Genomic DNA, 14,773 nt, shown 5'->3' on the forward strand with positions numbered 1-14,773 from the left:
TGTGCCTTATGCACTTTATCTCTCTTTTTTTATTTTTCTACAATGTCCTCAGACTGATAAGCTCTTTTGCACTACAAATATATCTACACAGTGTTGTTTTTAACTGGTTTTGCACTCTATCTGCCAGGCGCCTTATGCCACTTTATCGATCTAATTCTTATTTTTTTCTACAATATCCTCATTTGTATATTTGCATAGTTGTATGTACAAATGTTTAAACTATTTATCTGTATCTGAACGTGTTTAATGTTAACTATATGCACCAAGGGTCTGAGAGTAACGCAATTTCAATTCTCTGTATGTATGTGCTGTACATGTGGAAGAATTGACAATAAAGCTGACTTGACTTGGCATTGCGGCATCTACATTTGCTTTTTACTGTGTTTGTGATCTGTAATTATAAAGGTCACTCACCCAAACACACACAGATCTATCCTTATAATGGCAGACCTCACAAAGTGGACCCTCACAGCAGAGCCATCAACAAACATAATAACAGCATTAACATAACACCCAGCTGGAGCTTCAGACGATCCTGCCACCGATGAGCTCTGCATTCAGCTCTGCATTCAGCTGTTTCTGCAACTACAGGCACTTTTATGCCCTAGATTTTGACTTTTTTCTTTCCTTTTTGTAATATGAAAGTCACAGATGAACTATTTTGAAACTTTTTCATGCTTATATAATATCACTGCTACTGTTAAAATACATTTTAGTGTCCCATGAAGAGACTAAATAGTAAATAATAATACTGCAACAATTTTACTATTTATTTTAAAATATTTTTTTCGGGTTGTATAGAGAATGCATAAAATGCTAGCTATGGAATTTGCCACAGCAAGACAAAGGATTTTTTTTTTTTTTTTAAATGCCTGTACTGCCATTTCTACCACAGAATTTGTTCATAATGTTATAATGAAATAAACACATAAATAAACAACTAATTAAAGTTGTGATTTTTCAGAAAGAAGAAAAAACTTAGGGAGTTTTGTAAAAGTCTGCACAGCCAAAATGCCTAAGAAACAGCCATTAGTGTTCAGATCTATTAATACATTTTACTCACGTTTGTCTCTCTCTGGACTAAATCTTATTGATTCTCGGCTTGACTGTCAAAAATGTCCGTCCTGATTGCAGCTGCTTTCACGGGGTGTAAGAGATCTACTTTGACCCTTTTAAATGATCCATAATTTAGACAATTTTGATGAAAGGAGAGCAAGAGCGATCATGAATTTTAATTTTGCTTTTTGAGTTGAAATAGATGGTTAAAATAAATGGCAGTTTTAATGGTGGTGGAGTTTTATTTGCGTATGTTGAAAATGGCAATGGGGAAAAGGTTTGATTGCGCTGGATCTGTTTGTGTGTGTGTGTGTGTGTGTGTGTGATGGGCCGACTGGCATGTGTTTTCCGAGCTCATAATGGGTCCCATATTTGAGAGATTGTTCAGACAGCATGACTGTGACACTGATGCATGTGCCCTGAAGCTTAATCGATACAAACACACACAGATACACACATTCTCACCCCACAAATTTGAGATGTGTGATCCAAGCAACTGCACACCTGGGAAAGTTCACCTTCATCGACCACCACACAGACATAAATAAAACTGTTCTGCTACCCCAAAAACACAAGATTGTGCACAAGCCAGGCCAGTAAACTCTGTATGTGCCAATAAATGAAGGGTTTATGAAACATTTAGTTGAGTGCGAGAAGCTTGTTTGTTATACAGATGCCCTGTATGGATGGCACAAAACTTTTTAATATTTTAGTTTGTTTCAGTCTTTTTTTTCTTTTTTGTACATCAACACTGGATTTCTCCTCTCCTGATTTCAGCTACATCATAGTTAAATGCAAAAAAAAAAAAAAAAAAAAAGATAATGGTAGAGTAATTGTATAATAAAAAAATATTAATTTATTGATTATACCAACAAATACTTGACAAATTTCTAGCTTTTTTTTTTGCCCAGAACTAGTGTGTGAAATCCCTTCCCTTACTTAAAATATTAAAGCATTATTTTTATTAAGTTAATGTCACAAATTGGTGGCAAATCCTACATATCATCAGTTTTCAAAAGGACTTCACGGACTACAGTAACACGGTCATGTAAGGATATCCTTCCTGTATTTCGCCAACATGTTTGGTTTTGAGTTACAGAGCGAGAGAGACGCCCTCAGTAATTGGTCTATGCCATAAAATAAGATTTAAAGTCTGTGAAGGGCTTTCCGGTGATTAAAAACAACAGAAGGAAGTGTGAAGGGTCCTGAGTGTGTGTTTATTATTCTGGCAGTGTTGACTGTTTGGGGAATCTGTATATCATTTGTTAGGGATGCTCTCAGGCAAGGTTAACCAGGTTGAAGCTTTAAATGAACGTAAATTTATCTGTCTGTTGTGGTTGTCATCCTTTCTTGTGACCATCAGCTCTTAAAGATAATATCATCCCTCACCGTGACCCATTTGAAGTGGGCAGGGCCCATTTTTTCCTCTAAAAGCGAGCCGCACTGGAAATCAATCTCTCTCCTTTTTAATGTTTCTCCTCTGTGCAGCATTTTTCACACTTGCAGAAGCCATTTGTGATCCAGCGGGAGCCATGTTGGCTCAAACGCTCCATCCACAGGGAGCCATAGTGGCTCTGGAAACCTCTGCTGGGAGCCATCTGGGCCTGGCTATTCAAGACTTCGCCTGCCCTTACTGTGCTAGTGTGTTTTCCTGTTTCTGTGTGGGATGAGCGTCTATGTGGTGGTGAGATGTTTGATGCGTCCATCAGTGTGAGCACCCAGCAAAACATGGCCCTGACTTGCCCAGACATCCACCTACAGTCTGTCACACACCCAGTTTCACTCCAGGGTCCATTATAGAGTTTGTGTGAGGGGGAAAAAGTGTTTTTCACATGTTCACAATAAAATGCATATTTTTAGCAAATGGCTGCTTGCATGTCCATCTTGACTGTTGTATAATACACCAAAATTACTGCTCGCCACATCTATCGTCTATGTGGGGCAGCAGGACTCTTTTAGTTCATGTTTGGAGGTGTGATTTTTGTCAATAGTGAACAAATTGCTTCTTTTTTTTTTATTACTTAAAAGCTGAAATGACTAGCATCAGTGCTACTTATTGGTAACCCAGTGCAGCCATATTCCTCATAACCAACTGCACATAGTCACGCTTGCTAAGAGTACACAAGTGGAGTTTAGCATCCCTTGACAATTATGAAAAACATCACACTAACCATCCAATCTTTCGGCATGGATGACTCCAGCGTTACTTTGCGATGGTAAATTAGTATTGCAAACGTGGTAATATGCTGCAATGGATGAGCGAAGGCTCGAGCCATCAGTAGAGGCGTTTGGATATTGTCTGTGATATATCTTACATGTGTGTGGAAAGCTTCTCTGCTGCTCTCTAATCACACTGACACATTTTTCTCTGTTTATCCATGCTGTCTTTGTGTATGAGTCACGATGTTGTGCCAGGAAAGAATACCGCAAAGATATTAATCTTTGAGTTTTGGGGTCATTGAGATTAAACTCCTGTAATTATATATTGCTTTATTAAGGCTTACATGAAATGTTTGGGGTTTTCTCCGAATTGCAGGCGAGTGCGTTGAGTTTAACCTTGTATTTGGATAAGCAAGAGATTTTAAATCTATTTGCCAAGATAAAGGCCATATGCTTTAATCTCTAATTCAATCTCTCTCTCCCTCACAAACAACCTTAAGCCTCGGAGACCCAGCGTAGCAGAATTGCAACATTTGAATAAATGCCATTAAATATTGCCTAATTTTAATTAAAATGAGTAAAAACAACACATAGCAATAGCCAGCACTGAAATGCATCAGGGGTGTCTGGGCGGAGAGAGAGAGATTGCAAGCTTGTAGACAGGAGTGTGTTTGACCAAAGTCTCTTTCTCGGTTCGACTTGAATGCGCAAACATCAAAATGTATGACATCAAAGCACCGCGTGAGATACAGAGAGCAGATTGCTCCGCATGCTTTCGAATCGCTCTCGCGGTACTTTGATGCTAAACGCCGATCGGTCTGCACGCTCCTGCTTCAAATCGAACACACATATCACAGCCGGTCCGTTTTGATGGCACACTTACGCTCACATCCGCTTATAAATGTGTCGTCGGCTTGGAAGTTCTTCATTGTGAGTTAAGCTGACACAAAGTTCGCAATTTGTAATACAGTATTGACTGTTTTTGCTCAAGTTCGCTGACAAAGTTTCAATCAAAGCCACAGTAGAACTGGTTTGTGTCTCCGAGCAACACAGCAGTGTTTCATTACTGAATGAATCCACGTTTTTGAACAAATCAAGTAAGTCAATGATTCCGTAACCCATTCATGAAGACAGTAGTCACTTGCCTCGTTTTTGAACGAATCAGCCGTTTGAACGAATGACTAATGACTCACTCATTAAAACAGTAATTTACTGCCATCTACTGGTGGTTTGGTTTCATATTTAAAAGTATTGCATTTTCCACAACATTTTTAACTTGTATGTTCAAAAATATTTAAAACATTAATCTTGAAAAATTATGCATTTGAAATTTTGTGGTATAAATGCATTTATGGCGCCTCAGCTTCATTAACAGTCTGTGTAATGCCACTTCAGATGCAGCTTCTGTTTCCTATTGATAGTATGCATACTCTAATGTGAACATTAAAATTTGCAAAAATAAATTACTCCACTTCTCACAAAGAGAAGTATGAACACTGATGACAAGAGAGTTGCACTGTCCAAAAATTTTGTGGTATACATGTTTGTTTTTTTGTTTTTTTTTACTTGACGCATACGTTGTCTTTCTCCTTTATTTTGTTGACAGAGTGCACCAGAACGCTTCATTTACATGTTAAATTCATAATTTTCTTATGGGGGAGAATGCCCCGAGACCCCCCTATAAGGTTTCAATTCCGAACTGTCACTTTTTTGACCTCTTGTGAGTTTGCAGGTATGGGTAGAAATTTGTCAGTAGCTAGACATTTTAGACTATCGTCTTTGTCGCAGTTGCACGGTCACATGACTTTGTTGTGCTACATGGTCATCAACTTATCGTTTGCATGCATTTTTAAGCATTTCAGTTTTAAAAGTGATTTTAAGCTTTTGGCTTTTGAAACGCAATCAGCAGCGAAAGAGGACTCATTTCGTTATATGCACGCACTGTCTGAGAGACTGAGTGCGGTCAAAAAGACGTGCACGTGAAGACTGTGCTCATAGAACGCGGGAGTTATTTTTGACTTTATGGGCCTTGAACAGTTAAATACACACTTTGTCACACTGTCTTTGCAAGTATCCTCGTAAACACGGAAATTTAGGTCTTAAGTGAAAGCAAAAAGCAGAGGAAGAAAACGTGTAACAGAATATTGGATCTGGGAGCTCTTAAAGTGACAGCAGTCTAATATTCCCGCTGTCTGTCAATCATGTTAATCAAACAACAGAAGAAAGAAAATCTCTTACTCTTTCTCTTGACTAAATCACTTTTGTAACTTTAATAAGAATTATATATATTTAATTTACACAGTGAAGAATACTTCACTGTGTAATTCAGCTTTTCCATAAGCGCCACCTAGTGTCAAAGAGTGGATTAACAGAGACTTATTTACATTCAGCCTGTGTGCAGTTTTTGTCTGGCCAAAAATTGTCTGGCCGAATTTGCATGCCCTGCTGTAAATTTTGACCGACTTACGAAAACAAGCTTATGTGGATTCTACACATTTAAACAATTCAGATAAATTATCTAGAATTATTTATGGAGCAGATAAAATGCATATAATTTATTAATCAATTATTATTTTGACTTAATCCTTTTCTTTATTTCAAGTCTGAAATGTGAGGTTTACCTTTTTATGAAACCTTTTCAAAGCTTTATTTGAACATTTACATTAGATATTTGAACATGCTATTAAACTGTTCTCAGTCAAGTTATCATTTAAAATCCCAACATCATTGGTAATGTTATTGTTTTAGTGATTATGCAAACAAAGTCATTTTATTTGTTGTTTGTTGATTTTTAAATATAAAACTTAGTGAAGTGATTTATGTCAGTACTTTTTGAACATCTCCAGCACATTTTAACAATACCGTGATAATACTGATAACCGTGATAATTTGTCACTATAATTGTGATAAGAAATTTTCATACCGTTACATCCCTACTCATATCGTGATATAAGATTTTGGTCATATTGGCCACCCCTAATTGTTATCTATTATTATAACAAGTGTTTGACATGTTTAGTTATTCAAAAATGCTTACATGCCCTGAATTTATCAATGGCTTTGTGAAATCATGTTTTACGTTGTAAAAAATACACCATGAGTATCAATGCTAGGGTCTCTGAGCATTGTCAGGTAGAAAGTCTAATATTGCGTCATGTAATGTTTTGAGTGGCAAGGGGATACATTAGATGCTGGTGGACAGGTGAACAGATGCACTAAAGACAGTTATAGACTATCCTGCAGCGTCTGCTGCCAAATCATGTCTAAAACCCCCTCGTCTGACATTGAGGAAGACACTGCTCCCATCTAAAGACTTGATTATATAATGCCAGGAGGCTAGCAGTGTGCCGTTCAGTCTGTGATCTGTATCTGAGACACTCACCTTCAGTGCAAAACCGTACATAAAATTTTGTGTGTGACATGGGAGGGAAAGCATCTACATTATGGACATGCTGTCAAAAGCACCCACTGTTAAATACCAGTGACATTAAGCATCCACTTAGCATGTTATCAACCTCACAAACTAGCTAAAATCATCCTGAGCAACTGGTGAGCAACACCCTGGCAGCCTCCCACAACAAACTAGCGGCATTTAATTAAACAAAATTCTGTTTTAACATCATCAGATCATTACTAATGAAAACCTGCTTGGTAGACTGGTTCACATTGATCATCTCTGCTCTGTGTTGCAACAGCAGAGTACATGGGGTGCATAAAGCTGGTTGTGCGAGGCCTAGTATATTTAGCCCTCTGGCTAAGGCCAACCCAGATTACCGGAACATTCTGAGCGTGAACCCGGCCGGAGCCATTACCTTTTGCGTGTAGAGCATTAGTTTGCCGCCGGGCCGGGCCGGAGTGGGAGGGTAGTTGTTTGTCCCCATAATGTGAGGTTGGTTGTCATTCTTGTGTTTAATCAAAGTGCCGATTATGCCCTCATTAAAAAGCTTTTACTCTCCCTGCGTATGCAGCCTCTGCCTCCAAAGTAATTCCCAGCAGATTTCCCAAGGGGCTTCCTGGCTGAACAACTGCAGTCTTAATCGTTTGACTCTTGGAGTGTCTTTTCAGAACACCTGCCTGTTTCTTACAAACCCATTTCACTTGCACAGTGTGGATGTTGCTTTGCCGATGGATCGTAATAGTTGAGACAAATAATTTGATGGAGCAAGTTCTAAGTGGTGCTTGCTAAGGCAGCCTGTAACTTTTAGTATTCAAATTTGGTACATCAAGTCGCCCGAACCGTTTGTGCTACAGACATGAAGGATACTTCAATATGTGATGCTTGATGAGATGTATGCGACTGGATCGGATGATAAAATGGTGAAAAAAATCCCATAGGCTTATACTGAAGAATCGGAGCCATATCTAGGGATCAGGATATCACAGAGACATAGCAACTTACTCCTAGCAATGCTTAGAAACCACTCAAAATACCATAGCAATAGGCCTTTATTACAGTCCGCGTGTCGTCACATCTGGCTCCGATTATTATTCCTTTATTATCAATGGACAGACGCCAGTTTTGTGAAGAAAATCAAACTAATTTAGTTTAGTTGAACATTGATGCAATAAACGTCAGTGTTAAAACTGCATATTTATACTGATTCCATACCATGTATCATGACTGACAGCGCTGCCAGTGTTGCCAGCAGATTAATGAAGAGCACGCAGATCAAATTACTGCCAGAGGAATACTCGGACTGATTTAATTTTATTTTTAATATTATTTTGTATATTTTTGAATTATATTTATTGTGATTAACGTCCCGCTCTTGTTCACAGTATAATATATGATATTCAATCGTTGCACGCAATCACGGAGAATATAACTCTAAGATGATCAAACTTATTTTTAATTATCGTCTATGGGCAATATTATTTGAACAACTTCAATTTGATGCAATTATAGAGTATTGCATTTTAAACTCAGCGCGTGACAAAATGTGAGCATTGTTTAATACAAGTTTTCCCTGATCCTTTAATTTAATCCTTCTATACAGCCTTTAGTCATAATTAATGTTTGAAGTTTTGGCTAATTCTAATGCTTATTAATGTGATATGTTGTTTGTATAGTTTTTCTCGCTGTTCTGTAATGAAATAAGCTGATCAGACTGTGAAGAATTGCCTATACACATACAGTATGCTTCGCACGCTCCTGTTTAAGTCACGAAATACGCATCGCGATATCGTGAAAACATATTCCTTGGTTTCATAATACTCAATTAATAGTTGTAAACTAAGATTGGTGTCTTTAGAAGACGTATACAGTGGGTACGGAAAGTATTCAGACCCCCTTACATTTTTCACTCTTTGTTATATTGCAGCCATTTGCTAAAATCATTTGTTCATTTTTTTCCTCAATGTACACACAGCACCCCATATTGACAGAAAAACACAGAATTGTTGACATTTTTGCAGATTTATTAAAAAAGAAAAACTGAACTATCACATGGTCCTAAGTATTCAGACCCTTTGCTCAGTATTTAGTAGAAGCACACTTTTGATCTAATACAGCCATGAGTCTTTTTGGGAAAGATGCAACAAGTTTTTCACACCTGGATTTGGGGATCCTCTGCCATTCCTCCTTGCAGATCCTCTCCAGTTCTGTCAGGTTGGATGGTAAACGTTGGCGGACAGCCATTTTTAGGTCTCTCCAGAGATGCTCAATTGGGTTTAAGTCAGGACTCTGGCTGGGCCATTCAGGAACAGTCATGAAGTTGTTGTGAAGCCACTCCTTCGTTATTTTAGCTGTGTGCTTAGGGTCATTGTCTTGTTGGAAGGTAAACCTTCGGCCCAGTCTGAGGTCCTGAGCACTCTGGAGAAGGTTTTCGTCCACGATATCCCTGTACTTGGCCGCATTCATCTTTCCCTCGATTGCAACCAGTCGTCCTGTCCCTGCAGCTGAAAAACACCCCCACAGCATGATGCTGCCACCACCATGCTTCACTGTTGGGACTGTATTGGACAGGTGATGAACAGTGCCTGGTTTTCTCCACACATACCGCTTAGAATTAAGGCCAAAAAGTTCTATCTTGGTAAGAGAATCTATAAGAGAATCTTATTTGTCACCATCTTTGAGTCCATGCGGGCTTTTATGTGTCTTGAACTGAGGAGAGGCTTCCGTCGGGCCACTCTGCCATAAAGCCCCGACTGGTGGAGGGCTGCAGTGATGGTTGACTTTCTACAACTTTCTCCCATCTCCCGACTGCATCTCTGGAGCTCAGCCACAGTGATCTTTGGGTTCTTCTTTACCTCTCTCACCAAGGCTCTTCTCCCCCAATAGCTCAGTTTGCATCCATTTAAGGATTATGGAGGCCACTGTGCTCTTAGGAACCTTAAGTGCAGCAGATTTTTTTTTGTAACCTTGGCCAGATCTGTGCCTTGCCACAATTCTGTCTCTGAGCTCTTCAGGCAGTTCCTCATGATTCTCATTTGCTCTGACATGCACTGAGAGCTGTAAGGTCTTATATAGACAGGTGTGTGGTTTCCTAATCAAGTCCAGTCAGTATAATCAAACACAGCTGGACTCAAATGAAGGTGTAGAACCATCTCAAGGATGATCAGAAGAAATGGACAGCACCTTAAATATATGAATGTCACAGCAAAGGGTCTGAATACTTAGGACCATGTGATAGTTGAGTTTTTCTTTTTTAATAAATCTGCAAAAATGTCAACAATTCTGTGTTTTTCTGTCAATATGGGGTGCTGTGTGTACATTTTAATGAGGAAAAAAATTAACTTGAATGGTTTTAGCAAATGGCTGCAATATAACACAGAGTGAAAAATTTAAGGGGGTCTGAATACTTACCGTACCCACTGTATGTGATGAATTCTACATAAATAATCCACAACAATTCCATGCTATGGGCACAGCCATTGATAGAGGCTGTAGCGGAAGTTCTTTTACGCTACTATTTGAATCTTCCGCTTTTCGAACACGGAAGTGTGATAAAGGCCTATAGCATTTTAAATATCTTATGAATATCTGAATATCTTAGCAACTGCATTGCAACTCCTTGGCAACCATTCACAAGACCCTAGAGGTGTGCGATATGACGATTTTTGATCGTGGACGATAAAAATGTCTCCACGATCTGCTTTTTAAGAAATATTGTAGTATCGTGCTACAGCGCACATTGTCAAATACAGTTCTGGCGCCTCCGTCTCTATATCCTGTACAACACAACATACAGCAGTAGAGTTACTCTGACAGGACACTGCACTTATTCGCGATCGCAAAAGTACATTATTTGCACACAAGCCTTGCTGGTTAAATGTTTAATTCGCGCACTGGTCTGATGTGCGCTTTTTCTGAGCGCATACACCTGAAGCACGCGCACTAAAAAGACTGTCTAACAGCGCCTGATTACTCAACTAACTTATTTTTTGCGCTAATACTGTCAAAACACACGGTTTACATACAGACTCAGTTGGTTATCTCTAAAATGAAATAGTTAAAAGAAACTGATGCGTGCCTGTATATTAGATGCGTGCAGCTCTTAAAGGGACAGGACACTAAACATGCTGTCGATTGTCATTTAAAGGTATAGTTCACCCTAAAATTTAATTTGTCATTATTTACTCACTCACGTTGTCTCATTAACCTCTATTAATTTATTGTGCTGAACCCAAAATAAGGTGCAACCAAACAGTTGCTGGTCCACATTGACTTTGATAGTAGGAAAGAAAAATCCTATGGAAGTCACTGAGGACCAGCAACTGTTTGGTTTTCCACCTTCTTCAAAATAGCATTTATGTTCAGCAGAAGAAAAAACTCATTCAGGTTTAAAACAACTTGAGTAAATGATGGTATAAAAATAAAACATTGACAGAATTGACAGACAGATGACAGAATATTTATTTTTGGGGGTACTATTCATTTAATGTTAACAAAACAACAAAACGCAAAGAGAAAAATCACTCACTATTCTTGACTGAAAAACTTTAATACAGTTGCTTTAGGAATCAGTCTATATAGTGTTTTATTTTTATATTTGTTCATTCAATTTCTTGAATGCACCTGCTAAATACACCTATTGTACCTGAAAATAAAGCACTGTTTGTTTTATTTGTATATTATATGTATTTGTAATGTGTATCTTTGTTCTTATTTTTTAATAAGAAAGATAAAATAATGACAAAGATTTGTATCTTCGCTCCACTTTGGCCTGCCATGCCTTTTTTTTTTGTTAACTTGAAAGGCTTTGTCTTTCTAGTTTGGCTGTAATGCTCAGACAACTTGTAAAACCAAAATAGGAAAACCAACATGAGAAAGAATCATGATATTTCAAAAAAAAAATTGTGATATGATATTTTTTCCATATCGACCACCCCTACAAGACCCTAGCATGATTTCTTTAGAAAATGTAAAAATCTAGTTTCTTAAACATTTGAGTTCCCTATAATCATCAAAATGAATAAGACATTGTCATTAGGTTGCTTTGATTAGAGCTTCTAGATTTTCTGTTGCACAAAGACTTCTCTAAAACCTTGATGCGTCATACAGTGTGTCATTTTCCTTCTCTGTTTTGGGTGTTAAGAAGCAGTTAGAGAATTCATCCTTGCATATTTTCCATTAGAAGTTGGTTAATGTTTAAAGTGTCTCACTGTTTTCCCCCCTTCTTTTCTTTCTCTCTGGCATCCTGTCTTTCTTTGAAATGCACTCTTTTTGTCCTTGCCTGCCGTCTTTGATCACTGGCCAATAAACGGCCTCAGTGCTCGGAGACAAATGTAATATATTAGTGGTGCGTGTTCCCTGGTGTCACCGCTTTAATTGAGAATGTCAGGCTAAAGTTAACGCCAGGCTGAATCTCGACCTCACGTTTAATTGCGCGAGAAAGACGTGCCTAGTAGTGATGTCAGTGACAGGAAGTGTGTGCGTGAGTGTATGAGATGAGTGGGGGTATGCTGAAAGCCCCCCGAGTTGCCTGAACATCGAGCCGTCTGGACGATCAATAGATAGCTCCGTCTCCTCCAGTGATCTGTCTATTTAAGACACCGTTTCTTTCTTTGCTGCCACAGTAATGGAATCTCAGCTAATCCCAGATACAGTACATTAACTCACTCTTTTGCCTCGTCTCTCTCTCTTTCTCCTAGGTGGAAGTGGAGGTGGAGAGCATGGATAAAGCAGGAAACTTTATTGGCTGGCTTCACATCGAGGGTTTGAATTTGTCCGTCGCTCTGGTGGAGAACGCCCTGTCGAAGGTCCACTTCACTGCAGAGAGAAGCTCCTACTACAAGACTCTGCTGTCTGCGGAGGAACCCGCCAGAGAGAGGAAAGAGAAGGTGAGTTTGGTGGAAATCCAGCATGCTTCATGCAGACACGGGCTCTGCTCCAAAACCACCTAGGCAGCCTTTTAAAGCATCATTGGCACTCTGATGGCACAAAACCTGGGCTAACACAGAAGGCAGCAGCGTTATCTTTTAAGATAACTTCTTTTGTCCAAAATCTAAGGTAGCACCAAAACCCTTTTATGCTAAGCCATTTTACAGAGCGGCCATTTTGGCAACACTCCAGTCAGATACTTTATTCATTAGATATTGAAAGATGTTGATAATGTTCAGTCTAATTAAAAATAGTCTATTTTACCCAGTATTTGTTGCTGTTTTTTTTGGGGGGGGGGGGTTAATGCACTTTTAGATCATGTTGGAAACAATTGTAGAATCTATTTGTGTCGCACACCGGGTTGTTGTCCTTGTAGAATGTTTCAAATCAGTCCCTTACAAGTTTCCAGTTCATTCAGGATGCTGCCTTTCAAGGGTATCTTGTATAAATGGTAGAAAGCTGGGCCACCCACTAGGTTTTGGAGCAGGGCTTCAGTCTTCTCTCAGTCACGATCAGAAATTCATGTGTGTCCTGCCTGCATCTGACAAGCAAAGAGATTCATTACTTATTATTCCAGATATCTTCCAGCCCCACTCTGGTAATAAATAATATCTCTTTTCTGCCCAGCATGCTTTGAGCTCCTGGTGCTGAGGCCAGAGCCTGTCATCCATTGTATATGTGAACAAAGAGAATACACAAATCTGTTGTCATGTTGCATTAGTTCAGGCAGAACCTCCAAAAACAGTAGGAGCTGGACAAAAAGCACAGGAATGAGTGTGTAGCTCAGGGGGTGCCACAAGGCTGTCTTTGGCACTATCAGTTTTGTTCTCTTCTCCCCACTAAGCTGTGATTGATGAAACCCTCTTCGTCCCTGATCTCAATCGCTCTCTTCATTTTCATTATGGCCGAAACAGTCCACAGAAAGCAAAGGCCCTGGTGGACAAACAACACTCCCGCCAGCTGTTTCTTCTGTCCTCTATCCCTCAATTGGCGTGAGAGAGAACGGCCCCGTGCTGATAGCAATATGTTCTACTGCCCAAGGCGGCGAAGAGCGTGTTTCTGTCTTCCTTGTCAAATCCATCATTTTCCATCTGTCTCTCTCATTTCAATCTCTCGCCTCTACAAAATATCGCACAGTTCCAAAACATATAGCCGCATATTTCTTTCAAAGGCAGTGTTATCAGCTTCCAGCTCCCGTGAAAATAGCGACCAATCTGAAATGTGCATCCATAGATCTTCCCTTCTGATTGAACTTATGTCTGACTTGCATAAGTTTGAAAAAAGTCAATCTTGCTTGTTTACACTCCCTTACATATGCGCACAGACACTCGCATATGCACACTCACTTGCACACCTCTCTCCCTCAGTGTCACCTCGCTGTAAACAAAGCATGGCATGTTTTGCCCTGACACCTTGAGGAAAGTGCAGTTTGACCCTTATTTCCTGTGCTGTCGCTTTCCCAGTGGGTTGGATTGACTCACTGATTCGCTGGCAGTGAATCAAAGACGACAAGTTTGGTTTGTTGTGCCCCAGTCTCCTACTCTCTGGCCCTGTGGCTGTCTGGAGGGGGCCACCCTGATGTGAGTGTGTTTGAGGAGAGAAAACAGTCGCCACCCATGAACCGGACAGCTGCATTGTTCTCAAAGATTGTAGATGCTTGTTGTCGGGACTGTCCCAATCCATGCTTGAATTTCCCAGGCCACTCTGGATAATGGAAGTAATTAACCCTTAAGGACAAGTGGAAGATGGAAAGGAAAGCTGAGGTCAGCATTTCTTTTCTCTCACTGGCCTTCGCTTTTGCCACTGCCAGGTGTTGATGGGTTTTTTGCATTGAGCAGGGTTTATTTTACTCTTGTTTGTTGTTCTCTTGTTGGTGGATGGGGAAGTGTTAGATGTTTGCTGTCTCAGGTGTCCAGTTCAGAAAGCGACAGTAATGAAATGCACTGGGTCAAGTTTCATTAAAGTACTTTTTCTTTCTTTCTTTTCAACGTTCTTTTATAATGAAAGAAATAAAGAGGTCCATTAGTTTATAATAGTGGTCCAGTGGCTATAAAACTGAGTTAAAGAACCAAAGGAGACCAGGTGATTTTAATGAAGAGGAGCATTGCAGGATTTTGCCTGCTGTGCTTGAGGTTCAATTTTAAGAACTTAAAGAGTTTTCATATTATCAGCAATGGTTAATTTTAGGCTGAAGTTATTTTATTTATATATATATATATATATATATATTTTTTT

The 14,773-nt window shown here is 39.3% G+C and overlaps 1 protein-coding gene across 1 annotated transcript in view; it reads left to right on the plus strand.

The window, feature by feature from the left end:
- Positions 1–14,773, plus strand: part of LOC306858201 (staphylococcal nuclease domain-containing protein 1) — a 189,156-nt gene that overhangs the window by 123,838 nt on the left and 50,545 nt on the right. The window contains exon 17 of the mRNA XM_079398624.1: positions 12,310–12,498. Within this exon, the coding sequence (XP_079254750.1) occupies positions 12,310–12,498 (189 nt within the window). The remainder of the gene's footprint in view (positions 1–12,309; positions 12,499–14,773) is intronic.

The sequence above is a fragment of the Barbus barbus genome (genome assembly GCF_936440315.1).
Source record: "Barbus barbus genome assembly, chromosome: 39".
Classification (NCBI taxonomy): domain Eukaryota; kingdom Metazoa; phylum Chordata; class Actinopteri; order Cypriniformes; family Cyprinidae; genus Barbus; species Barbus barbus.